Source organism: Saimiri boliviensis, chromosome 14 (assembly GCF_048565385.1).
Source record: "Saimiri boliviensis isolate mSaiBol1 chromosome 14, mSaiBol1.pri, whole genome shotgun sequence".
Taxonomy (NCBI): domain Eukaryota; kingdom Metazoa; phylum Chordata; class Mammalia; order Primates; family Cebidae; genus Saimiri; species Saimiri boliviensis.
In genome coordinates, this window is record NC_133462.1 from 83,843,930 (window position 1) to 83,871,262 (window position 27,333).

The 27,333-nt window shown below is 45.6% G+C and overlaps 1 protein-coding gene across 2 annotated transcripts in view; it reads right to left on the bottom strand.

The window, feature by feature from the left end:
• Nucleotides 1-283: 283 nt before the first annotated feature.
• Nucleotides 284-27,333, bottom strand: part of GNG4 (G protein subunit gamma 4) — a 74,324-nt gene continuing 47,274 nt past the window's right edge. For both annotated transcript variants that reach the window (XM_074385342.1, XM_039464265.2), the window contains exon 4: nucleotides 284-4,700. In XM_074385342.1, coding sequence (XP_074241443.1) covers nucleotides 4,572-4,700 — 129 coding nt within the window. In that variant the 3' untranslated portion in view covers nucleotides 284-4,571. The remainder of the gene's footprint in view (nucleotides 4,701-27,333) is intronic.

The following is a 27,333-nucleotide window of genomic DNA, read 5'->3' on the forward strand; positions in this document are numbered from 1 at the left end:
CAAGTGGGAACTCCCAATGAGATTCCTAATGTTTTCTCAAAAGACACAAATTCCACAGCATTTGCATATCCTGTTCACAGGGACCCACTGGCATGGTGCTGACGGCTTATTCTCCAACCAGATAGCTGAGGATCGTATTCTGTATTTCAAAATGATGCCGAGCATGCTCTTCAAATGCCCTACTAATGATGTTAGTTGTCATTAATGTACTGTTAATCATACCTAAAGAGGAATAAAAAGTTGAGCAAAATGCCAAAAAAAGAAAAAAAAAAAACCAGTAGGATTCTTGATTGCTAGTCACAAAACCCAACTTTTTATTGAAGCATAGCATATACATAGAAAAGTGCCCAAATCAAAAGTATACAGCTCCAAGAATGTTCACAAACAGAACGCACCCAGGGAACTGGCAACCGGGTCAAGAAACAGAACATGCCAGAAGCACCCCTCAGGCCCCTTCTGGTCACTGTCCTCTCAGGATACTGATCTCTACTTGCAACCACATGGATGAGTTTTGCTGGGCTTTGTACTTTATATAAATGGAATCCTAGGGTGCATTTTTACCTTATCTTGTACACACCAGGCTGGTGAACACACCAAATTGTGGGTGGAGCTACAGCTCAATCTCATTGCAGTCTAGGATTCCGTCATGCGAAAATACCCTAAGTGGCTAATCCAGCCAACATGGGCATTTGGGTGCTTTCCCGTTTGGGGTTATTATGAAGAGTGCTTCTGTGAGAACATTTAGAGTGTTTTTCTGGATGAATACGTGTACACGTTTCTGTGGGGTATACACCTCGGGGTGGAATTGTTAGGTCATATATATTTACATCCAACTCAGCCTATTTCATAAAAGAATAAGGAATGTACAGGATGGAGCTTGCTGGCTCAGGGAATTGACAGAAAACTAGAAGGGAGACCTGTAGGAAGATAGGTGGAGGCGGAGACAGCTCAGCGAGTCCAAGGAGCAGAGGCGTTCCCAGGACCTTGCCATCCCTGGACGTTCCTACCAGCGGACACACCATCCCTGCAGCCTGCCAGCCCTAGACTCCTGCCTTACTGGATGACTACCAACCTCAGACCATGGTGGCTTCCTTGAAATGAGTCTCAGCCTCCCTTCCTTTCTGTGTCACACTCTCCAGGCTCACAGCCCCGAGCAGGGGTCCAGGTAGCCCACCCCAGGTCACTGACCACTTCCCCACTGGTATAGGGCTGGAAGCGGGGTGTGCCTGAGAGATAGGGAATACCTCCCTTCTTCAGCTTCCACGGTGGGTACCGCACACCACTCAGTTTACATCTAAGGCATGATATCCCTGCTATAGGAAGTCAAGCTGAAAACACAGAAATGACAAGTGTCCGCACAGCTGCACTCCACAATGCAAGCAGGCTTTATTCCATTCATCTTCCACTGACTGTCAGAGCAGGGGAGGTCAGTCACATGTCTGTGGCTCTCACAGCTCATGTGCAGAAACCTGCATCCAAGAAGAGGGAGCTAGGCTGGGCACGGTGGCTCACGCCTGTAATCCCAGCACTTTGGGAGGCAGAGATGGGCAGATCACTTGAGGTTAGGGGTTCAAGACCAGCATGGCCAGCATGGCGAAACTCCATCTCTACTAAAAACACAAAAATTAGCCGGGTATGGTGGTGGGCACCTGGAATCCCAGGTCCTCGGGAGGCTGAGGCAGGAGAAATCACTTGAACCTGGGAAGCGGAGGTTGCAGTGAGCTGAGATCATGCCACTGCACTCCAGCCTGGGCAACAGAGCAAGACTCCGTCTCAAAAACAAAAACAACAAAAAAAGGAGGGATCTGAGTTCAGGATCACTCTAGGAAGGGCGACCCACCCCCAAATGCCATAGGTCTGGAAGAAAGACGTACAGTAAAAGGGCAGAAAAGCGTCTCCTAGGGGAAGGTGAGGAAAAGGAAAAGTGAGGCTGTATCTGGAGGGACGGGGCACGTAAAAACAATGGGGAGAAGGTTTGGTGGAAGAGGAGAGCGGCGTGTTTTTCTTGACCTGATTTTGGCCCGCTCTGTGCTGCCCCACTTTCTGGGCTTCTCTGATGTGCTTTTCCGACTTGGGCTTTGCTTCGTCGGGTTAATGATGTTGACATGAACCACGGAATAAAGAGATCCTGCTCATAAACTGCACTATCCAAGGAACTGAGGTCTTAGCGTCACATCCATCACACAATTCTGCTCTAGTTTGAGCACACGCATCTTAACACTGGTATTATCAGTGAGCTGAAAATGAAACCAAGAATGGGTTTTAACAAAAGAAGCAAGGAATAAAAATGTCCTAAATCCATTTACGAGGGCAGCAAGTCATTAATTGATCTGGAAATTATATTTGCCTCTTTGCAGGCAATTTTATATTATTTATCCAACGGAACCATGCTCTCTTTGAAGTCACACATTCTTCCCTATATTATACCATGGCGTTTAGTACATTTATTTGTTTTAAATGATAATCAGAGCTTTCATCTATGTAGCATCTCTCTGTTTCCTTCCAGACAGAAAGGCAGGAAAATTACCATTATCTCCAATTTGCAGGTTGGAACATTTCAGGCACACAATGGCCTGCCCTATATCACACAGCAAGTCTCTGTCAGAACTAGGGAGAGAGGCCGTTTCCAAATAAACAGAACATAACAAACTTAGACAAAGAGCTCTCTGCTCCCACGGTGTATTCTCCTCTTTCATCAGGGGTCATATGAGTTTGGTTTAGATAGGGCCTTCAGGTTGATCTCAGACAATCCAAGAGCTAATTCATTGATGTCTAGCCTTTCCCTGGGGCATCCATGAATCACCTTCCTTAAGCTACCAGAATATGGCTTCCTTCTGGTGAACACGGGAAGTGAAGTGTACCATGGGTTGCTGCAACAAAGATGTGGACCATGGGCTGGTGCAACAAAGGTATTTGCTTTATGGTGTGCAGTTAAGATTGTGGGTCTCCCTACCTGCAAACAGGTAGACCTGGAAAGTAGCACAGTTCAGGGGGCTAAGGGAACTCTGGGGCCAGACTGCCTACTCTCAAATCCCAGTTTTCATGCTTACAATCTGTAACCCTGGGCAAACTACATAAACGCTTTGTGCCTCAGTTTCCCCTCACTCTAAACCCGGCATACGGCCGGGTGCGGTGGCTCACACCTGTAATCCCAACATTTTGGGAGGCCGAGGTGGGCAGACCACTTGAGGCCAGGAGTTTGAGACTAGCCTGGCCAACATGGAGAAACCCTGTCTCTACTAAAAATATAAAAATGAGCCAGGTATGTTGGCACCTGCTTGTCATCCCAGCTACTAGGGAGGCTGAGACATGAGAATCACTTGAACCTGGGAGGTGGAGGTTGCTGTGAGTTGAGATTGTGCCTGGGCGACAGAGCAAGACTCTATCTCAAAAAGATCAATAAGTAAAATAAAATAGACATACTCTTATGGAATTTATTGTTGTAAGATTAAGTACCTTAACACACAGCAATGCTCAGATGACTGGGGAGCCACAGGGGGCTGCTGTCACCATGACTTGCTCCTGCAGGGGAGGGGCTGCCCTAGTAAAACCCCAACAGGCCCAGGGCTGTGTCCAGAACCAGTCCTTATATTAATGCAGCCCATGCTGGAACTACTGAGTAGGAGCCAAAAGAGGAGGGAGCAGGGAGAGGCGGCATTTGGAGAGGGGAGACAGCGCGCACGGGTCTGCTCCAGCACGTCAGTGGCATGCTGCATTTTCACAGTCAAGTTGGCTTTGCTGTCTGCCCACCGTCCACCTTTGTAGAAGGACCACTCCACACCCAATGGGAAACAAGGGATATCCACCGGGCTCTGGGCACCACGGCCCTGGGAGGACACGTTAAGAAAACCATTCCAGGCTGGGCACAGTGGCTTACACCTGTGATCCCAGCTGTGTGGGAGGCTGAGGCAGGAGAATCGCTTGAACCCAGGAGGCAGAGGTTGCAGTGAGCCGAGATTGCACCATTGCACTCCAGCCTGGGCAACAAGAGTAAAATTCTGTCTCAAAAAAAAAAAAAAAAAGAAAGAAAGAAAGACAAGAAAAGCAAAGCATTCCAAACCTGTGAGTTGTCCTTTTACTAGAATGATAATTGAGAACTTCCACAGCTGCTTTCTCCAGGAAAGGAGATAAAAACTTTATATATTTCAGTTGGTCAAAATGCTCTAATTTGATAATGAATATGGTAAGTAAGGGATATTTAGGCACAGTTTTTTTTTTTAAAAATAAGTTATCCACTGAAATGTATTAATGTGATATAAACTTGGGAATTGATGTTTAAAAATTTTAAACTCTTAAGTCCAGACTTATTTTTACATGGCACATTTGTTATTTGGCTATAAAAGTGTTAATTTTCTTTCCCAAGAACGAAAATAACATGAAAATGAAAAAAAAAAAAAAAAAAAAGAAATCGAATGCCACAAAGAAAACAGATGAAAACACAAGACAAGCCCCGGCCACCCTCGGCGGGGTAGGGATGGGTGTGGGTCTCGCTCCCTAAGGCTTAGAGCATGCATGGTCTCTACAGGGGACTTTGACGGTCAGAAAAGGAGGCATTTTCGTCACCAACAGGGTTAGAGAATGGTACAAAAGAACTTCTTCTCGCGAAAGGGGTTTTCTGACGCAGGCACTGGGATGATGAGAGGGTCCTCTCGCACGTGAGCTTCACAGTACGCCAGGAGGTCCGCAGCTGCCTGGGAGACCTAGAGGACACAGAGCATAGATGCTGGGTTAAAAGCCCCTTCACAGAGCGGGTCCAGGGAAGAGGTGTCCACGCAGAGAGGGGCAAGCCCTGGGATAGGCTGTATTGTGTGCATAGCCTACGACAAGGTCCTGCCCAGGCTGGAGGGAGGGTTTGTATATTCGAAGGGTGCCTTCAAGCAAGGGACGCTGCCCTCGTATGACAGGTCAGCATGGAGACAGGACTGAGCGCCGGCAGGAAGGCCCAGAGAGGCTTGCTGCACTCTCCAGCAGGTGAGGAGGGGACGCTCAGCACAGCAGTCTCATGATGACTTTGCTAAACCATTTCTGGAAGAAGAAAGCAGAAGGCAGCCCCGGGCCAAGCCAGTGTGATCATATTTATTATTTGTGGGAATTAAAAAAGTTCCTCTTTGAAGTTTCCTTTCTTGCTAAAGAATAAATCATAAGTGTGCTAATAACTCGTTGTTAAGACCTAGCCTATGTAGCTGTTAGACATGCCATGCTTACAGGCACATAGTAGATTCTATGTCCTTGTATTTTAACCAAGATATCTGTGCCGGACATGTTCACAGGCTTGTCCCAGCTCTCCATTGCTTTCACCTGTTTAGAAAAGTTTTAAGTTGTTAGCCAATTGGGTTTTAGTTTAGATTGTGAGATCTGGTTCCAATCAACGGAGATCAGACACAGCAGTAAGGACAACCCCAAATGCGTAAGGAATAAATATATCTGCTCTCCTTTGTTCACTGTACTCCCATGGCACGATGGCTAGTGAGGGTACCCTTCCTGCAGTCCAGGAAGTAAAAATTGCGTTGCCGAAAGATGCAACGTTATTATTAGTTGTTTTACTGCAATCCACTCTTGTGACCCACACAGAGAGACACTTCATCCTCTTCAACAGAACTCATATTTAGCTGTGTTTTAGAAGCACACACGTTTTATTTTTATTTATTTTTTGAGGCAGAGTCTTGCTCTGTTTCCCAGGCTGCAGTGGAGTGGTGCGATCGCTGCTCACTGCAACCTCCATCTTCTGGGTTCAAGTGATTCTCCTGCCTCAGCCTCCCGAGTAGCTGGGATCATAGGTACCCACCATGCCCGGCTAAGTTTTATATTTTTAGTGTAGATGGGGTTTCACCATGTTGGCCAGGCTGGTCTAACTTCTGATCTCAGTTGATCTGCCCGCTTCAGCCTCCCAAAGTGCTGGGATTACAGCCACCGTGCCCAGCCGGCACACAAGTTTTAACTTGGGGTGGCTACTCCCCTGCTGAGAGAGGTGCTCCCAACCAGAAAGATCTTTCCCCTCCATTTCTTTCCAGGCTTATCTCGAGCCTGCGGGCATATGGCAGTTGGGCATCAAACTGTCCCCAAGCTCAAGCCCAGAGAAAGAGAGGGGTGGGAGAGGGCAGGGTGCGGACGAACATTTGCTAAGAGGGAGAGGAAGTCCCCGGCTTATTTTGTTCACGGTCTGTGTCATAGGCTTGGCAAATACACGGCCTGTGCGTTAACTCATCCTGCCAGTTAGGCTGTTCTGCCTGTGAGTGTTTATTAGAGGATTACAAGCAGGGGTAAGTACATAGCAGTCAAATGAAATCCTTCTAGTACATTCAATGTCTAAATCTTCCTCAGAATGATAAAAAAATGTTCCATAGATGAAGAAAGAAATGTTTAGAAGCCTCCAGCTACACAGGCCATACACATTGCCTTCTGAGTTGTAAAAACTGGCTCATCTTTCAACATTTTACGACATTTTCTGATTTTCAGCCCAGCCTTTAGCAATGACTACAAATAATTCTAGCAGAGATATACAATGAATCAATTAAACGCATCACTCACAGAAACTAACTTGAAGTTGAGCCGATGAGTCAGTCTAGATACTGACAAAGCCTGCGTTTGTTAGGAACGTGGCATGCAGGAATGAATTCCTGTGAACATCAGCCTTCTAGTTCTACCCCTGCCCCTAAGCTAGCTGTGTGACCTTGGGGAAGTAGCTCAACCTTTCTGAGCTTCACGTACCTCATTTGCAAAATTCAGGAGCGTTAGAGAGCTCTAAGGTGTCATTTGCTCTAAAAAGTCTATGAATCTACCTTTAATAGAATCATGATCGGTATTTAAGATCCTAAAAGTATGTACGTTGAGTTGAATGGGAGCATTTGAAGTTTGCAGTGTTTTACAGAATGCCCATATAGGAATTTGGGTGAGGCCTAGGGGAAAACTGAGCCTGTCGGGGGCCTGTGAAGCCATCATGAGGAGCCAGAGCACAAGTTTAGGGAAACAGACTCTGAGGCCCAGAGGACTGTGATGGACACACAAGTGAATGGAATCACATGGTGAGTGCTGCAGCTCAGGGCCATCGGGCCCAGCAGATCGAGCCCTCCCTTGCTGCCACCTTCTAGGGAAAGCCGAGCCCCTCTCCAACTGCTGGAGTCATGACCTCCTTAGTCTCCACTCTGGCTTCTCATCATGCCCAGAGATGCAGAAACTGCTGGGGTCTGGGGTCTTCCTCATGGCCACCATGTTAGGACAGCCACTAAATTTATCCAGTGGCTCTCTCTGGCAACCCCTGGGCAGTGGTCTTCACTGCTGCCTAGGCAACACACACAAGGGCTGCAATGCTGGAACAACCACCTTCCTCCTCTAGGAGCCACTGTCCTCTCGGATTTGGTAGGACTGGGACCCTGATTCCAGTGAGCCCTTCCAGGAGCTCCATTTAAGAATGGCTTGCCCAGGTACAGTGGCTCATGCCTGTAATCCCAGCACTTTGGGAGGCCAAGGCGGGTGGATCGCCTGAGGTTAGGAGTTCAAGATCAGCCTGGCCAACATGGTGAAACACTGCCCTTACTAAAAATACAAAAAATTAGCCAGGCTTGGTGGTGGGTGCCTGCAATCTCAGCCACTTAGGAGGCTGAGGCAGGAGAATCACTCAAACCTGGGAGATCAAGCAGTGAGCTGAGATTGTGCCACTGTACTCCAGCCTGGGCAACAAGAATGAAACTCCATCAAAAACAAAAACAAAAACAAAAACAAAAACAAAAACAAGAATGTCTCATCTGACTATCATGCCCTCTTCAGTTTTCTAGTTTTCACTTTTCTCAGCTACTTCATTTTTTTTGGACACGCTCCAGTTTCATCTGAATTCTCTATGAGCCTTGTTATCTCATTCAGGAAGGAAGTATTCACTATCTACCCTTTAGCTAATTCAGAGGATGCAAGGGAAAGAACAAGGCAAGAGTTTTGCTCTCTAGAAGATCTCATTATGATCTCAAACATGATGAAGTCATTATGATAATCCATGTGTGCTGAAATGTCACAAAAGCAGACTTGCACGCTACTGTGAGTCCATGATGAGAGGCAAGGAGACAGGGGCGTCTGACAACCTGTCGACTCCCACACAGTCGTGGACACCTTGGTGAATCTGCCCTCTTTCTCCAGAGGGCAATCACTGGACTTCTGGGCCCAGAAACACAATTTCCTGGCACATTCAGAATAGTGCCCAACCCATATTAAACAAGCTCAGGAGGCAGCTGGATAAAACCATAATACAAACAGTAGCTGCCATTTACATTTACAATACATTTACATGAGTGCTTCTCAGGTGCCAGCACTGTGCTAAATGCATCAGATATACTATTTCATTTAATTATTCTATAAGTACGATTCTAGCCTGGGCAACATAGCAAGACTCTACCACAAAATGAAAAATTAGCCAGGCCTACTGGTGCATACCTGCAGTCCCAGCTACTCAGGATGCTGAGGCAGGGACATGGCCTTGAGTCTCGGGGTTCAAGGCTACAGTGAGCTGTGATTGCACCACTGCACTCCAGCCTGGGTGGCAGAGCAAGACCCTGTCTCTCTAAAAATAAAGTACAATTCCTATTTATTTATTTATAATTGACAAATAAAAATGGAATATATTTATGGTGTACAGCGTGATGTTCTGATACACGTATACATTATAGAATGGCCAAATCAAGCTAACTGACACATCCATTACCTCACATACTTTTTTTCTTTGTGGTAAAAACATGTAAAATTTACTCTTCTAGCAATTTTCTTTTTTCGAAAATGGAGTCTCACTTTGTCTTCAGGCTGGAGTGCAGTGGGGCGACCACAGCTCACTGCAACCTCTGCCTCCTGGGTGCACGCGCTTTTCCTCCCTCAGCCTCCTGAGTAGCTGGCATCACAGGCTCTTGCCATCATGCCTGGCTAATTTTTTAATTTTTGGTAGAGACGGGGTTTCACCATGTTGGCCAGGCTGGTCTTGAACTCCTGACCTCAGGTGATCTACCCACCTTGGCCTCCCAAAGTGCTGGGATTACAGGCATGAGCCACTGTGTCTGGCAAGTAATTTTCAAGTATACATCATAAGTACTGTTCTTAAAGCCACTTTACAGATGAGGAAACTGAGGCACAAAGATTAAGAAGGTCACCCATCTATTAAGAGAGGAAGCCATGCTGGGCGTGGTGGCTCACGCCTGTAATCCCAGCACTTTGGGAGGCCAAGCTGGGCAGATCACAAGGTTAAGGGACCAAGATCATCCTGGTTAAACCCTGTCTCTACTAAAAATAAAAAAATTAGTTGGACCTGGTAGCACATGCCTATAATCCCAACTACTTGGGAGGCTGAGGCAGGAGAATCACTTGAACCAGGGAGTTGGGGGTTGCAGTGAGCCAAGATCACACCACTGCACTCCAGCCTGGCGACAGAGCAACACTCTGTCTCCAAAAAAAGAGAAGGGAGGAAGCCAGAATTTGAAGCTAAACTATACTATACTACAGCCATCCCCAACCTTTCTGGCACCAGAGACTGGTTTCATGGGAGACAGTTTTTCCATGAATTGGAGGTGTGGGGATGGTTTCAGGATGATTCAAGTGCATTACATTTATTGTGCACTTTATTTCTATTATTATTACATTGTAATATAGAATGAAATAATTATATGCAATTCACCATAATGTAGAATCAATGGGAGGCCTGAGCTTGTTTTCCTGCAACTAGATAGATGGTCCCATCTGGAGGTGATGGGAGAGAGTGACAGAGAATAGTCATAGGATTCTTATAAGGAGCACACAACCTGGATCCCTCACATTTAAAGTTCACAATTGGGTTTGCGCTCCTGTAAGCATCGAATGGCGTTGTTGATGTGACGGGAGGCAGAGCTCAAGCGGTAATGTGAGCAATGGGGAGCAGCTGTAAATGCAGATGAAGCTTCACTGGCTCACCCGCTGCTCACCTCCTGCTGTGCGGCCTGGTTCCTAACAGGCCACAGACTGGTACTGGTCTATCGTGCTGGGGGTTGGGGACCCCTTCCATACCATACAGAATCTGTTATCTACACTCTATACAGAATCTATCCTTAGCTGCTACACAACAGCAGCTGCTTTGTTGATTGATGATGATAACTGTAATTCTCAAGTGGTCTGGAACATTCTCATCTGCCCAGCCAATGCACAAGAGGAGAGATCCTTGTGGACCAACTACCTGGGAGCTCACAGGACTAGAAGAAGGAGCGTCTCCCACCTAGAATGTCTTAGGTCATTCCATTTAACCTAGAGACAGGAAGTGTCCTCAGCTGGGGCTCACCCCTCTCCCTTGGTCCTGAGAATTGCGGGATGGGCAGGGTTACTGTGGTCTCCGAGACTCTCCTTCCTCCAGGCTGTGATCCGTCAACCCCCTTCTGCCTGCACATACAATCTGGCTAGCAGAAGTAACTGTCATGACAGCTTTCTTCTCCTTGATCAGTTTACCTGCCCATGTGGTTATCAACATCCATCATGGTCTGATTTGACTCTTAATTCTCTGGGAGCAACCTCAAGGGGTCTCCTCACTGGGGAAGCTGCACTATTAACCAGTACATCATGGCCATGCATTAAAGGAGTGGGCTCGGCGTGGTGCAGTGGCTCATGCCTGTAATACCAGCACTTTGGGAGGCCAAGACGGGTGGATCATGAGGTCAGGAATTCAAGACCAGCCTGGCCAGCATGGTGAAACCCTGTCTCTACTAAAAATACAAATACAAAAATTAGCCAGGCCATGGTGGCAGGCGCCTGTAATCCCAGCTACTCAGGAGGCTGAGGCAGAAGAATCACCTGAATCCAGGAAGTTGCTGTGAGCCAAGATCATGCCACTGCACTACAGCCTGGGCGACAGAGTGATTCTGTCTCAAAAAAAAAAAAAAGAAAGGAGTGGGCTCAAAAAATGTTGGGGCTTTGGGGGACAGCTCAGTAGAGGAGAGGTCAGGTTGGGCCCATGTTCCGCCCTTACAGCTCAGTGGCTGCAACACCCTAACAATTATGCTGTTCACAGTCTGGACTGGCCAGGCCTAAGCAGGTCTAATCTAGGAATTTTTCTATCACCTCCCAAAGGTGATACTGTACTTGATGCCACAAATTTTCTTGCAAGAAAATGAGTTGTTCTCAGATTGCCTCGTTTGGTTGCTTTAAGATCACAGTTGTGTTTGCTTAGTTATAACTACACTCCTCTGGCTTGCTAAGTCCTGTCTGTGCACCCAGACAACAGGAAGGCACACACAATGAAGCCAGGATTAGTGCCAAGCAAGAAGTGCTCAGTTGAAGACCGAATGCGTGGATCTGGGTTGGTTCCATGCAATATCAATTTCCTAGGTGCCCTCAAAATTACTGAAATGTAACTCTGTGAAGAACGGCCCACTTATGCATGCACAGCTGTGTCTAATAGAGTATAAGTCATCTTACAGCAAAATAGTCAAGGGAGTTTTCCACCTTCATCACCTCCTCTTTTCACATAGTGTCCAGGGTCCTATATAATCTGTATAACCAAAGTATCTTGCTTAGGTGATCTAAAAAGATAAATATAGGTAATGACTGTCTTAATGAGCCTGACACATGAAAGGTGGCGTCCCAACAAATAGCTCAGTATCCAGGTATTAATTAATTTAAGCCTCCTCCCTCCGCTGAGAGGGAGAGTGTTGGTAATCAGCCCTGGATTGATGTTTATGGTGGAAGGTTTCCTTTAACACATACCAAACAGGGGTTGCAGACGCTACCAGATCCCATTAAACATCTAACATCTGGTAGAAAATCGAAAATTCCTTTACTGGGTATGCTTTCTCATCAAGCCTGAATTCGGCTTCCCCTCAAGTTCGCTCTGATGAAATGTCTGGAGCGTCTCTGTGCCTCCCCGTCTTAGTATCGAACTGTCAGAGTTACAAGATAACAGGTGTTGAAAAGAATTGGTAGCTTGGGAACAACTGTGGAATTTAACCGTTACATTTCAGAGTAAAAGAGGTGATTAAAACAGCCCAAGTTAGCACATAATCCTGTTAGTTGCACTATAATTACAAGCTTCAATGATGGCAGAAAATGCCACAATTACTATAGTCACATCCTATGACAAGACAGATGACATAATTATTATTCTGGCTGTGACAGCTACTGCGTTTATCCATTCCATCTGAAGTACAGAGACCCACACCTATTTCTAAGCAATCCTGGTCTATTTCACAGTACTACTGGGAATCAGTTAAAAGCATGTTTGTTGGCTTTGTCTGTTTCTCCTTCTACCCCAAGAAAACAAAGCAAGATTACAGTTAATGGCACAGCAAGGTTGCAGTCAGCATGGTGTAATGGTCTATTTTACAAGGTCAAATTTGGTGCACACTCCTCTAAAAGACATCATACACTGCTTATCCTCAGCGGGATCCTCGGGACATTACAGGTATGTACCTCCCCTCTAAATTCTCAGCAAGCACTGCAGGGTGAATTCTTGTGCTTTTTTTTTTTCCCCCTCCTAACACTGGGAAGCATTTGAGACCCACACACCAGTTCCTAAGGGCAATCTCTAGATACTGTCTTACTTTTTTTTTGGGGGGACAGAGTCTCGCTCTGTTGCCCAGGCTGGAGTGCAGTGGCACCATCTTAGCTCACTACAACCTCCGCCTCCTGAGTTCAAGCAATTCTCCTGCCTCAGCCTCCTGAGTAGCTAGGACTACAGGCACACACCACCACGCCTGGCTAATTTTTTGTATTTTTACTAGAGATGGGGTTTCACCAAATTGGTCAGGCTGGTCTTGAACTCCTGAGCTTAGGCAATTTATCTGCCTTGGCCTCCCAAAGTGCTAGGATTACAGGCATGAGCCACCGCACCAGCTAGATAGTTGAACATTATGGCTTTCAGTGGATCCCAGTAACTACCTTGTACTGTTCCCAGTCAATATGGGCAATGCTCACTCGTTGGTGAATGGCCTGTGTGGGGAGAGGCTTCCACCCAGTGGGTGGGTCCTAGGCCACAGACAACATCAAGCTGAGAGTGGGTTAGGTTATACCTGAAGGTGAAAACCAGAGAGCGGAGAGTGGGTAATATGTATGAATAGAAGAATAATTCAATAGAGTCTGTCTTTGAATCTTTAAGTCAAATGTCCATAATAGTGGACTAGCCACTGTTAACTACCTTCAGCATAGGCTTCTCCACATCAAAAGCTGATTGCACATTGGAGGCTAAATCTAAGATGCTTAAGGAGAGTTTGTAATATTACCAAATTAAATAAGTGTAGTTCTGACATGGCCTTCAGCACAGGAAGAGCAAAACCCTCACTTGTTTAGAATATGATTGACCTTGATCCACCCTGGACCTTGACTTCAAGCCCTTTGGACAGGTCAGTGTTTGTCCCCTCTGACTACCTCTCAGTTTTGATATTCCCCAAATTTCCAAAAAGAAAGCCGTAATTCCATCATTTTGCAAGTTTACTGTCCTGGACAAGATGGACACTCCAGGCACTCAGCTTTCACTCCTACAAATGAGAAGGGCAACACCCGTGGGTTTGTGGCTAAATGGATGGCGTTATACATTGCTGTGGTTTGAAAGTGTTGTCTCTCAAAAGCATGTTCTGGAAACAGTGCAACCATGTTAGGAGGTGAAGCCTACTGAGAAGTTATTAGGTGATCAGGGCTCCGTCCTCACGAATGGATTAATGCTGTTAACGTGGGAACGGTCTCCTTATAAAAGGATGGGTTCGGCCCCTTTTGCCTCTCTCCGCCTCTCTCCTTGCCCTTCTGCCGTCTGCCATGGGGTAACACGGAAGTAGCCCCTCACCAGATGCAACCCCTTCCCAGCCCCCAGAACTATGAGTTAATAAATTTCTGTGCATCATAAATTACCCAGTCTGTGGCATTCTGTTACAGCAGCACAAGCTAATTGAAACGTAAGTAGTGTTCTCTTTTATATTTATACCTATAATTCATTTTGAGTTAATTTTTACAAAATGTAAAAGGTCTGTGTCTAGATTCATTTTTGGCACGTGGATGTTAAGTTTTTCTTGTGGCATTTGTTGAAAAGACTATCTTTCCTTCATGGTATTGGCTTTGCACCTTTGTCAAAGATCAGTTGGCTAGACATTTTTTTTCTTTTTTTTTTCTTTGTATGTGAAAAGGAAGGAACAGTGGGCTATATTTTCATGGGTCTATTTCTGGGCTCTCTAGCCTGTTCCACTGATCTACATGTCTATTCTTTTGCCAATATCACATTGTCTTAATTACTGTAGTTTTAGAGTAAGTCTTTCAGTCAGGTAGTGTCGGTCCTCCAACTTTGTTTTTCTCCTTCAGTATTTTATTGGCTATTTTGGGTCTTTTGCCTTTCTATATAAACTTTAAAATCATTTTGTCAATAACCATAAGATAAAACTTGCTAGGACTGTGGGTCCGGATGCGGTGGCTCATGCCTGTAATCCCAGCACTTTGGGAGGTTGAGGCAGGTGGATCACTTGAGTCGGGAGTTCAAGACCAGCATGGCCAATATGGTGAAACCCATCTCTACCAATAATACAAAACTTAGCTGGGTGTGGTGGCATGCGCCTCTAATCCCAACTACTCAGGAGGCTGAAGCAGTAGAATTGTTTGAACCTAGGAGGAGGAGGTTACAGTGAGCCAAGATCGCACCACTGTACTCCAGCCTGGGCAACAGAGTGACATGAAAGGAGAGAGAGACTGAGAGAGAGAGAAAAAAAAAAAGAAAGAGAGAGAGAAAAAAGAGAGAGAGAGAAAGAAAGAAAGAAAAAGAAAGAAAATTTGTTGGGATTTTGATTGGGATCACATTGACTCTATAGATTGAGTTGGGAACAACTGCTATTTTAACCATATCAAGTCTTCTTATCCATGAGCATGGACTATCTCCCCATTTATTTAGAGCTTTGGTTTCTTTCCTCAGAGTTCTGTCATTTTCCTCATCTACAGCTTTTGCATACTGAATATATCTGGTATATTTTTGTCCACCCTTTTACATTCAACCTGAGTCACTTTATTTTAGGTCTATGTCTAATGCAAAATATATTGTTTCTAAAGGTTAAATCTGAGAATCTAAATTAGTTTTCCCACTTAACAGTTATTATTAAGATAGACATATCTGGTATTGTTCCTGTTTTATTTTGCTTTTTGAAACTTTTACATTCTTTTTTGTTTTCTAGTTTATGTTCCATGGTCTTTATTTCTTCTCCTCCAGAAATTAAGAAGTATAGGCTGGGCACGATGGCTCATGCCTGTAATCCCAGCACTTCAGGAGGCTGAGGTAGGTGAATCACCTGAGGTCAGGAGTTTGAGACCAGCCTGGCCAAATAGTGAAACCCCATCTCTACTAAAAATACAAAAATTAGCTGAGCATGGTGGTGCTTACCTGGGATTGCTTGAACCTAGGAGGCAGAGGTTGGAGTGGGCAGAGGTTGCTCTACTGCATTCCAGCCTGGGCCATGGTGCTAGGAAGAATCCTGAACAGGAAGGTCGTCTCTGAACAAGTCAGACGTTAAATAAACAGCGTGGCAGTCGACCGGGTGCAGTGGCACGCCTATAATCCCAGCACTTTGGGAGGCCAAGGCAGACGGATCACCTGAGGTCAGGAGTTTGAAACCAGCATGGCCAACATGGTGAAACCCCATTTCCACTAAAAATACAAAAGTTAGCTGGGCTTGGTGGTGGTGGGCGCCTGTAACCCCAGCTACTCAGGTGGCTGAGGCAGAAGAATCACTTGAACCAGGGAGGCAGAGGTTGTAGTGAGCTGAGATTGTGCTACTGCACTCCAGCCTGGGTGACAGAGTGAGGCTCCATCTCAAAACACAAACAAACAAACAAAAACACAATGTGGCAGTGACTACAAGAACCCCAAAGGTCCTGAGAATAAAGAACAACCAGCCGGGCGCGGTGGCTCACGCCTGTAATTCCAGCACTTTGGGAGGCCGAGGCGGGTGGATCATGAGGTCGAGAGATCGAGACCATCCTGGTCAACATGGTGAAACCCCGTCTCTACTAAAAATACAAAAAATTAGCTGGGCATGGTGGCGCGTGCCTGTAATCCCAGCTACTCAGGAGGCTGAGGCAGGAGAATTGCCTGAACCCAGGAGGCGGAGGTTGCGGTGAGCTGAGATCGCGCCATTGTACTCCAGCCTGGGTAACAAGAGCGAAACTCCATCTCAAAATAAAATAAAATAAAATAAAAATAAGGAACGACCACAATGGGCTGATGCAAGCTCTTCGTTGGGCTGTGTTTGCTTACATATGACAGCCTCTCAGGGTGGAACTTTTGAAATACGAGGCAGTGCTGAAGGCAGTAGACTGCCCAGTCATTCCCATGGAATTCGATATCAGCCTCAGTGGTGAACTAGTGTTCTTTTTGCTGCTGCTACTGATGTGTGTGCATTCTATCTGCTGGCACAGATGGACAGAGGCCCCTTTACCATTTGGTACCTTCAGTCAATGGAGCAAGACAGTTGTCTGATGCCCAAATCTGAAGGCTATTAAGAGTAAGAATTGTGAAGACTGCCTCTATCACACTGATAAAGAATGAAGCAGAATGCTAGGACTGAATATTATAACCTGGCAAAGCCCCATAGGTGACACATGGATAGCGATAGATTGCTGAGGCAGATCACTATTGGAGGGTGATGACTCAGACTAAGGTCTCCGTGGTGAGTGAAATCGTGGGTGTTCTGTCTTTCAACAGTACTCTAAGACAGAGGTCCCTAACCCTGTGGCCGTGGACCAGGACCAGCCCGTGGCTTTTTAGGACCCAGGCTGCAGAGTGGAGGTGAGCGGTGTGCCAGCGAGTATTACCACCTGAGCTCTGACTCCTCAGATCAGCGGAGGCCTTTGACTCCCATAGGAGCGTGAAACCTGTTGTGAACTGTGCATGCGAGGGATCTAGCTTCCATGCTCCTTATGAGAATCTAATGCCTGATGATCTGTCACTGTCTCCCAACACCTGTTCTGTCTAGTTGCAGGAAAACAAGCTTAGGACTTCCACTGATTCTACATTATGGTGAGTATGGAATAATTAGAGCAGTAACGTGTGCAATAAATGTAACATGCTTGAATCATCCCCAAACCAGCCCCCACCGCCTGTGGAAAAATTGTCTTCCGTGTAACCAGTGCCTAGTGCCAAAAAGGTTGGGGACCGCTGCTCTAAGAGACAGGAGAGACTGGGAAAAATGGCAGTGCTATCTAGTGAGAATGCCATGGTGCCAGCACTAAAGATCTGGGCATGTGTGGTGCCTTGACAAGGGCTATGAAGGATGTGTCAAGCCCAATCTCATGCAGACGCAGAGGGATGCTGATATTCATCCTGATGAACATGAAGTCCTCTGCCACAGCAGATCCAACAGCACAAAGACTTGTTGGTTCTGAATGCTCTATAGTGATGGAAACTGGATTTGGAGATAATTTTATCTTGAAAACATTTTTTTTTTTTGAGATGCAGTTTTGCTCTTGTTGCCCAGGCTGGAGTGTAATGGTGTGATCTTGGCTCACCACAACTTCTGCCTCCCAGGTTCAAGCAATTCTCCTTCCTCCTCCTCCTGAGTAGCTGGGATTACGGGCATGTGCTACCATGCTCAGCTAATGTTGTATTTTCAGTAGAGATGGGGTTTCTCCACGTTGGTCAGGCTGGTCTTGAACTCCTGACCTCGTGATCCACCTGCCTGGGCCTCCCAAATTGCTGGGATTACAGGTGTGAGCCACTGCACCCAGCTTGTTATTTTATTAAAAGGTATTATTATTATTATTGAAATAAAGTCTTGCTCTGTTGCCTTGGCTGGAATGCAGTGATGTGATTGTAACCCAATGCAGCCTGTATCTTCTGGGCTCAAGTGATCATCCTGCCTCAGCCTCCTGAGTGGGCACATACCACCATGTCCAGCTAATTAAAAAAAATTTCAGTAGAGATGGGGTCTCATTATGTTTCCCAGACTGGTCTCAAACTCCTGAGATCAAGCAATTCTCCCACCTTGGCCTCCCAAAGTGCCATGATTACAGACATAAGCCATTGCATCCAGCATAAAAAATGTTCAATTATAGGACCATAAGTTTATGCAAATATATGTTTACATATATACACGTATGTGTATTTCTATAAAAACATGCATGATATAAAACATATCATCTTAACTATTTTTAAGTATACAGTTCAGTAGATTAAGTGTATTCACATTCTTGTGCAACTGTTAGTACCATTCCTCTCTAGAACTTGCAATACTGAAACTCTGCCCTGTTAAACAACTCTCCATTCCCTCCTCCCCACAGCCCCTGAAGATTACCATTCTCTGTCATGTATCTATGAATTTGACTACTCTAGGTACCCCATATAGGTGGAATTCAATATTTTGTCTTTTTGTGGCTGGTTTCTCTTAGCATAATGTCCTCAAGGTTCATTCATGTTGTCGCATGTGTTTGAGTTGCCTTCCTTTTTAAGGCTGAATAATATTGTGCTGTAAGTATATACTACATTTTGTTTACCCATTTATCTGCTGATAGATATTTAGATAGCTTCAATGCCTTGGTTATTGTGAATGACCTGCTAGGAACATGGATGTACAGATCGCTCTTCAAGACCTTACTTCCAATTCTTTTGAGTCTATTCATAGGTGACACATGGATTGTCTCACCTGATCCTGTTTCTATAATATTGATTTGGTCCCTGTGGAATCCTGATGTAAGTAAGCAACAAGGAGGAAGGGGTCCCAGGTTGGGGAGAATAATTGTTCTGGAAGGCGGCTAACCACAAACAGCCTGCTTGCACGATATCCTGTCCCAAATAACTCACTCTGCATGCAGCCTCAGCAGCAGGACTCCATGTGCCCGAAACCCCTCCAGCATGACCCTATACAACTTCTGGCCCTGCCTCTTTGAAGACAGTTCCTTTTCTGCTGTGCTGCCCGTTGTGTTCTTGCAACATACTTTCCTTCTAATAAATTTTTTTTATTTATTTAAAAAAAACCCATGACTGCCTTGGCAAATTCCTTTCGTGCCCATGATGTTGGCCCTGCATCATACCTGCAACAGACCCTGTATTAAAACACGTGACTGAGCTGTTCCAGGTACATGAAACCCATCCTTTGCTGTGACCAATGCCTCCTATGACTCTGTGTGTGGGTCCCAGACACGTGCAAGACCCTCAGCCCCTGCTCGGGAGGACCTTCTGACTGAGCGAGAATTTTCTCAGAAGCTTTCTTACAATCTTAATGTATATTATTATGTGTAAATTAACATAATTATGCACATCTGTATCTCCTTTAGTGAAATTCAATGGAATAAAATGAAGTAAGTTTGCTCAAGAAAAGCAGCACATATTTGCATTATACTTAAATTGCTGCTTAACTGAGAGTGTATCTATGTTGCCATGGACGTAAATGGCCACTTGGTTGGGTAGAGAATTCGTTGTAGATGCTGTTTCTTCTTAGGCTGACACCTTAAGAACTGCAGTGAAGTGTTGTGCAGACTGGTATTTTCCTTCTTTGTGGGTGAGGCAGCGTAGTGTAATGATAGTATCCAACGTTCTGGGTTTGTATCATTTCTTCATCAAATGACAACTCTGGACTTGTTTTCTTTCTTTTTTGTTTTGTTTTGTTTTTGAAACAGAGTTTCACTCTTGTTGCCTAGGCTGGAGTGCAGTGGCACAATTTTGGCTCACTGCAACCTCCACCCCCCCGGGGTTCAAGCGATTTTCCTGCCTCAGCCGCCTGAGCAGCTGGGATTACAGGTGCTCGCCACCACACCCAGATAAATTTTGTATTTTCAGTAGAGATGGGGTTTCAACATCTTGGCCAGGCTGGTCTTAAACTTCTGACCTTGTTATCCACCTGCCTTGGCCTCCCAAAGTGCTGGGGTTACAGGTGTGAGCCACCACTCTCAGCTTCCTTTTTTCTTTTTTGAGACGGAGTCTTGCTCTGTTGTCCAGGCTGGAGTGCAGTGGCGTGATCCTGGCTCACTGAAACCTTCTCCTGCTGGGTTGAAGCAATATTCCTTCCTCAGCCTCCCAAGTAGCTGGGACTACATGCTCACCACCATGCCCGGCTAATTTTTATATTTTCAGTTGAGACCGAGTTTTACCATGTTGGCCAGGCTGGTCTCAAACTCCTGACCTCAAGTGTTCCTCTCGCCTTGGCCTCCCAAAATACTGGAATGACAGGCATAGCCACTGCACCTGGCCTGGGCCTGGTTTCTTGTCTGTGCAATGTGGTACACATAGCACCAACATCTCAGGGCTGTTGTGAAAATTCAAGCACCGAACACATATTAGGAATATATCCAGGCTGGGTGTGGTGGCTCATGCCTATAATCCCAGCACTCTGGGAGGCCAAGGCGGGCGGATTGCTTGAGCTCAGGAGTTGGAGACCAGACTGAGCCACATGGCAAAACCTGTTCTCTACAAAAGTACAAAACTTTGTACTGGCCGAGTGTGGTGGTTTGCACCTGTAGTCCCAGCTACTTGGGAAGCTGAGGTGGGAGGATTGCTTGAGCCCGAGAAGTGGAGGCTGCAATGAGTCAAGATTGCAACACTGCACTCCAGCTGGGTGACAGAATGAGACCCTGCCTTAAAAAAGAAAAAAAAGAAAGAAAGAAAAAGAATGTAATCAAAGTTAGGAGTATTTGTCCGAAGTGACTGCTTCTTCTGCTTGTATTCTTCCTTTTTTTTGACAGAGTTTTGCTCTTGTTGCCCAGGCTGGAGTGCAATGGTGCTATCTCGGCTCACTGCTACCTCCTCCTCCAGGGTTCAAGTGATTCTCCTGACTCAGTCTCCTGAGTGGCTGGAATTACAGGTGCCTGCCACCACGCCCAGCCAATTTTTGTATTTTTCATAGAGACAGGGTTTCACTATGTTAGTCAGGTTGGTCTCGAACTCCTGACCTCAGGTGATCCACCCACCTAGGCCTCCCAAAGTTCTAGGATTACAGGCATGAGCCACCATGTCCACTCTCTTCTGCCTAGATTCTTAATGGGCTCTTTATTGTTAGTATTGCTTTTGTTTTGCTTTTTGCTATTGACTGATTTTTTGGTGGGGAGGTAACTCCATCCTTTTGAGATTAAGAACCTCAGCAGTATTTGTGTCTCAGTGTTGATCATTTCTCTCACACTCTTTTCTGGAATATTGCAAAAAGTTTGGACCTGCAGATTCAAGTCTTCCTTTATTTAATGAAGCCGTTTTATGGAAAATATTTGGGTATTTTCTATTCCATTTATTCTCTCTGCCAGGAACATTCTAATACAAATGTGGAAATGCTGTTGTCAGCCTGGATTTCTATCACCTTCTAATTGCTCCAGTCTGACACTCCATCTGTTTCGTTTCCTGTGTGCCTTTCTGAAGCCTGCTCTGAGTGATCACTGCGGTTTTCCACAGCATGTATGACACTCTGCTCTTTCCAATGGTGCTCCCATCCCCCTCCGATTCTTTCCTTAGCTTTTTTACCTCCCTTTTCAACTCATTAGTTTCAGCTCTTCTTTTTTTTTTTTTTTTTTTTTTTTTTGAGATGGAGTTTTGCTATTATCCCCCAGGCCGGAGTACAATGGTGCCATCTTGGCTCACCGCAACCTCTGCCTTCCAGGTTCAAGCGATTCTCCCACCTCAGCCTCCAGAGTAGCTGGAATTACAGGCATACGCCACCACGCCCAGCTCATTTTTGTATTTTTAGTAGAGACGGGGTTTTACCATGTTGGCCAGGCTGGTCTCGGACTCCTGACTTTAAGGTCTTTTAGGCTGACTGATGGCGCTATGGATGCCATGGTAACCTCTATGACCTGCATGGACACTCCAGATGAGTTCCTGGAACTGAAGTTCCAGTCTGAAGTAACTGGAAAACCGCAAAAGGAGAAGAGGTGATCCACCCCTGTGGCGCCTAATTAACTTGAGACATTCTTCTATTGTTCCTTATTCCCACCTCAACTGATAAGGTAACTGGGCTTTGTAACCAACCTTTGTCAACCTCATCACTCCAGACCCTACAACTTCCTCCCAGCTTGCAAAAACCACCCTGAACTGTAACCTGTAACTTTCCACTGCCTACCCTAAACCTATAATACCAACTCCTATCCCACCGCCCTCTACTGACTTTCTTTTGGACTCAGCCCACTTGCACCCGGTTGAACAAACACCCTTGTTGCTCACACAAAGCCTGTTTTGGGGGGGGGGGGTCTCTTCATTCAGAGCATGCATTTTAACATTGACTTCAGGTGACTGACCCGCCTCAGCCTCTCAAAGTGTTGGGATTACAGGTGTGAGCCACCGCACCCAGCCCAAATACATTTTTAAAAGACAGGGTCTTACTCTGTCACCCAGGCTGGAGTGCAGTGGCACAATCTTGGCTCTCTGCAACCTCAACCTCCCAGGTTTAGGTGATCCCCCCACCTCAGCCTCCAGCTAGGATTACAGGTACATGCCACCACACCTGGCTCATTTTCTGTGTGTGTGTGTGTGTGTGTGTGTGTGTGTGTGTGTATAAGAAATATATATATGTGTGTATATATGTGTGTATGTGTGTGATCCACCCACCTAGGCCTCCCAAAGTTCTAGGATTACAGGCATGAGCCACCATGCCGGGCCAAAAAATATACAGTACTAGAATCTTATGGGACCGCTGTCATATATGCAGTCTGTTGTTGACTAAAACTTTTTTTATGTAGTGCCTGACAGTGTATGTATATATGTATATATATATGTGTGTGTATATATATATATATATATATATATATACATATATACACACACACAGACACACACATATATATATATGTGTCTTTTGGCCAAGAGATTCTCAGTCCCTAGGAATTTATCCTAAAGAAATAATCAGACGTGAAAATTTTATCTATCAGCTTGCTGCAGCACTTCCCTAAAAATAAGACTCACAGTTGGAAATAACTGAAATGTCTAAGGATAGGAGACCGGTGAAATAAATTACTGTACATCAGATGATGGGGAAAATAGACATTAAAAAGGACATTTTAGGAGAGTATCTCCTGGCCTGGATATATGATCACAATATACTGTTCAGTGATAAATCAGGTTACAAAAAAGCAATAAATGTACATTATGGCCACAGTTTTATAATAAATGTAAAACATATGGATGGAATAACATCAAAAGGTAGTGATTACAGATCATTCCAATTATCCTTTTTATACTCGTCAGCATTTTTCAAAAATTTTAAAACAAGTACCTAATCTCAGCACTTTAGGAGGCCAAGATGGGAGGATCATTTGAGGTCAGGAGTTCAAGACCAGCCTGGTCAACATGGTGAAACCCTGTCTCTACTAGAAATACAAAAATTAACTGAGCATGGTGGCACAGGCATGTAATTCCAGCTACTTGGGAGGCTGAGGCAGGAGAATCACTTGAACCCGGGGGGCAGCTACCCGGCCCAAAGGTTAGTTTTAAGACTACATGAGTAAACAGTTAGGTAAACTCCTCAAATTCCTTGGTTTCTGCTTTAATTTCTTGGACAGGGCTGCCTTCAGCCAAGAACTGTAGGAAAAACCTTTAGGCCTCCTAAAAGGGTTTGAGACTAATATTTTTCCTTTAATATGTTTGCCACCACCTTGGACTGAACTCCTAAACATCACCTGAAATTCTTCTCTTCCTGCACTCATATTTCCAGTAGTCTATAGAGCACAGGCCCAACAGTACACTGATCTGTCAACACTCAGCAAATAAAGCTTGTGCTCACAAAATTAATCCCAGCCTAAGGGCAGCCCTCGTAGGAATGGCGAGCACACTGACCCCATGAATGCTGAAATTACCTGCCAGGGCAAACGAGACTGGGCATAATGTTCCTTGGCCCGTTTTCCTTGGCCATTCCATCAGTTGCTTCTAGTCCCTGGCTGAAAGTTGGGCTTGCTCAAGGGTGTCTGTCCACCCCAGAGCCTCTTGAGTCACAGTCGTGGGGTTGACCCCCATTGTCTGCAATTTCCCTTTCCTCTGGGGCAGGAGAATCAGGGTACCCTGAGGGAGGCCAAGTGCCTGGGAGCCTGAGTCCTGGCTCCGCCTGGGAGCTCTGCATGGGAGAACACTTCCCAGTGGCTGAACTCTGCATTGTGGCTGCACAGGCTGGCTTCGGAAACTGTTTTCTCCAGTGAGGCCTCTTGCACTTTGCTCAGCTCAGACCTGCCATAATCACTTATCAGGTTTTCTCTATTTATTTCATCAATGTCACATATGTACTTTTCTAATAAGAGTTTTACATTGTTTGAACTTCTAATGGGTGAGAAAAAGAATAAGGCTATGATGGTATTCTTTCCCTGCGAACTCATATCGTTTCCAAAATTCATCTTTCATGTACTCTTTTTTCTTTTCCCCTCCCTCCCTCCCTCCCTCCCTCCCTCCCTCTCTTTCTATCTTAGATGGAATCTTGCTCTATCTCGAAGGCTGGCTCACTGCAACCTCTGCCTCCCAGGTTCAAGTGATTCTCCTGCCTCAGCCTCCTGAGTAGCTGGGATCAGAGGCACCAGCCACCACTCCTGGCTAATTTTTGTATTTTTAGTAGAGATAGGGTTTCACCATGTTGGCCAGGCTGGTCTCAAACTCCCGACCTCAGGTGATCCGCCCACCTTGGCCTCCCAAAGTGCTGGGATTACAGGCATGAGCCACTGTGCCCAGCCTATTTCTTTTTTAGAAATCTGTGTGTTATTTTCCAAGCTTTGTGCTTTTTTGTGAGGCTATACAGGTTCTACGGTGAATCCTCCTCAGGCCTGTGACAACCTAGAGAACATTACATGTTTTTAGCTGCTGATAAGTTTGCAAAGAACACACGTCTTTGTTGGGAAATGCTTTGATGTGCTTCTAGGCAAGACGGAAAAGAGTCACATGGGGTGTCGTGTTAATTTGGGAGAAAGGCCAAGCAGCAGGGGATTCTCAATAAACATTAAACGAATGGACGTAGGGAGGAGATGGCTGAACCACACGGGGTGTGGGTTTAAGGTCTTGCTGTGGGCTATGTGGTAGAAAGCCTCGATCTACATCCCCTACTAAAAAAACAAAATCTATATTTGCACTTGTGCCTTTGTGCAAATGAGGACAAACAGAACTTCAAGACGATAATGAATATTTCAGCTACACTTTCCTCCACGAATCATGCAAACCTCTCTGAGTTGGCGCTATTACTGTTTCTTACCTTCGCAACCCCAGAACTGCTGAATGCAGTTGTCTTTTCCTTTCTCTTCCCAGTGACAGACCTCCGCTTTATTTTCTTGGGCGGCAAATGCCATCTTCTCCTTCCTTCCTCCTTAGACACTCTCCTGAGCACAGTAAGCTATAGAGCCTGGTGGTGGGCCTGATAGTTGGCCATACACCATGCCATTCCGGGGGCTCCCTTGTTTTCCTGCTGGCACCTGCCCTCGCCTGAGATGTCCTCTCTGGGTCCCCATCTGTCCTGCTCTCCCAGGAGCCAGCTCTGTGGGCCTGGGGGTTGCCATGATTCCTCCCCTGGACCCTCCAGCTGGTCCCCATGCAGCCTGTTCCCCTGCGTGTGCACATTCGCGGCGCCTGCTGTGCATTCTCACTGTGCGGTCAGTAGGGGCCTGGCCTTTTCTTCTTCCTTGGAAAATCCATCTGAGTGTTTTCTTTTCTTTTCTTTTCTTTTCTTTTTTAAGACCGAGTCTTGCTCTGTTGCCCAGGTTGGAATGCAGTGGCACGATCTCGGTTCACTGCAACTTCCAACTTCCTGGTTTGAGTGATTTTCTTGCCTCAGCCTCCCGAGTAGCTGGGGCTACAGGCACACGCCATCACCCAGGCTAAGTTTTGTATTTTTAGTAGAGACGGAGTTTCACTATGTTGGTCAGCCTGGTCTCAAACTCTTGACCTGGTGATCTGCCCACCCTGGCCTCCCAAAGTGCTAGGATTACAGGTGTGAGCCACCATGCCCGGCCCTTCTCAGTGTTTCCATCTGGCCCTGGTGTTTCTGGCACAGTGTGTGTGAGTTCAGTGGCTTCTACAGACTCCTCCTCTCCTGCTTCCCTGGGGCTGCCCTCTGTCCTTCACTGTCCAGGCCCCTTCTTTCATTACCCGTCTCTGGCAGTGACCTCGCACCCATCCCAGAAAGGCCATTGCCTTTCTCTGGTGACTTCCTCTTTCTTCCCTCCTCAAGGCCCTTGATGAGGTCATCGGGAGTGTCCCCGAGAGCAACCCTTTCTTTCCTATTCTTACAGTCTGGCTGACACCAAGATGCACCTCTGTTGTCAAGCATTGCATCACATAGATTTTTCTCCAAAGCCACACTGTGCCCTGAAACAAAGAATGTCTAGGGCTGAAAACCATGAGTGAGCTTCACACTCACTAGAATGACTATTATTAAAAAAAAAACAGACATCACTAGATCATCAGGGAAATACAAATTAAAGCTACAGCAAGATATCACATCACACCTGTTAGGAGGGCATTATCAAAAATACAAAAGATAACAAGCATTGCTGAGTTTGGAGAAAAGGGAACCCGGACATGCTGTTAGCGGGGATGTAAATTAGTACAGCCGTTTTAGAAAACAGTGTGGATGTTTTTTGAAAATTAAAAATAAAACTACCATATGATCCAGCAATCCCACTCCTAGGAATAACCAGAGGAGATGAAATCAGTATGTCAAAGAAATATCTGTGCTTCTGTGTTCACTGCAGCATTAGTCGAAATAGTCAAGTTATGGAACCAACCTAACTGTCTATCAACAAAAATGGATAAAGAATATGTGGTATATTTACACAACATAATATTACTGAGCCCTAAAAAAGAAGGAAATCTTGTCATTAGTGAAAATAAGGGTAACCCTGAAGGATATTATATTAAATGAAATAAACCAGGCACAGGACAAACACTGCATGATCTCATTTATATGTGGAGTATAAAAAAGTCAAACTTACAGAAATAGACAGTACAATGGTGGCTACCTGAGACTGTGGAGTGGTGAGATGAGGGAGATATTGGTCAAAGGACACACAATTTCAGTTAGAAGGAATAAATTAAAGAGATGTATTGCACATCATGGTGACAATTAATAACAATGTTCTGTATACTTGAAAATTGCTAAGAGAATAGGGTTTAAAAATTTATTTTTATTTTTTTGGAGATAGGGTCTCGCTATGTTGGCCAGGCTAGAGTGCATGGCTATTCATAGGCGTGATCTCACTACTGATCAGCATGGGAGTTTTTGACTTGCTCCATTTCCAACGTTCACCCCTCCTTAGGCAACCTGGTGGTCCCCTGCTCCTTACTGATGCTAGACGGAGTTTCGCTCTTGTTACCCAGGCTGGAGTGCAATGGCATGATCTCGGCTCACTGCAACCTCCACCTCCTGGGTTCAAGTGATTCTCCTGCCTTAGCCTCTGGAGGAGCTGGGATTACAGGCACGAGCCACCACCCCCAGCTAATTTTGT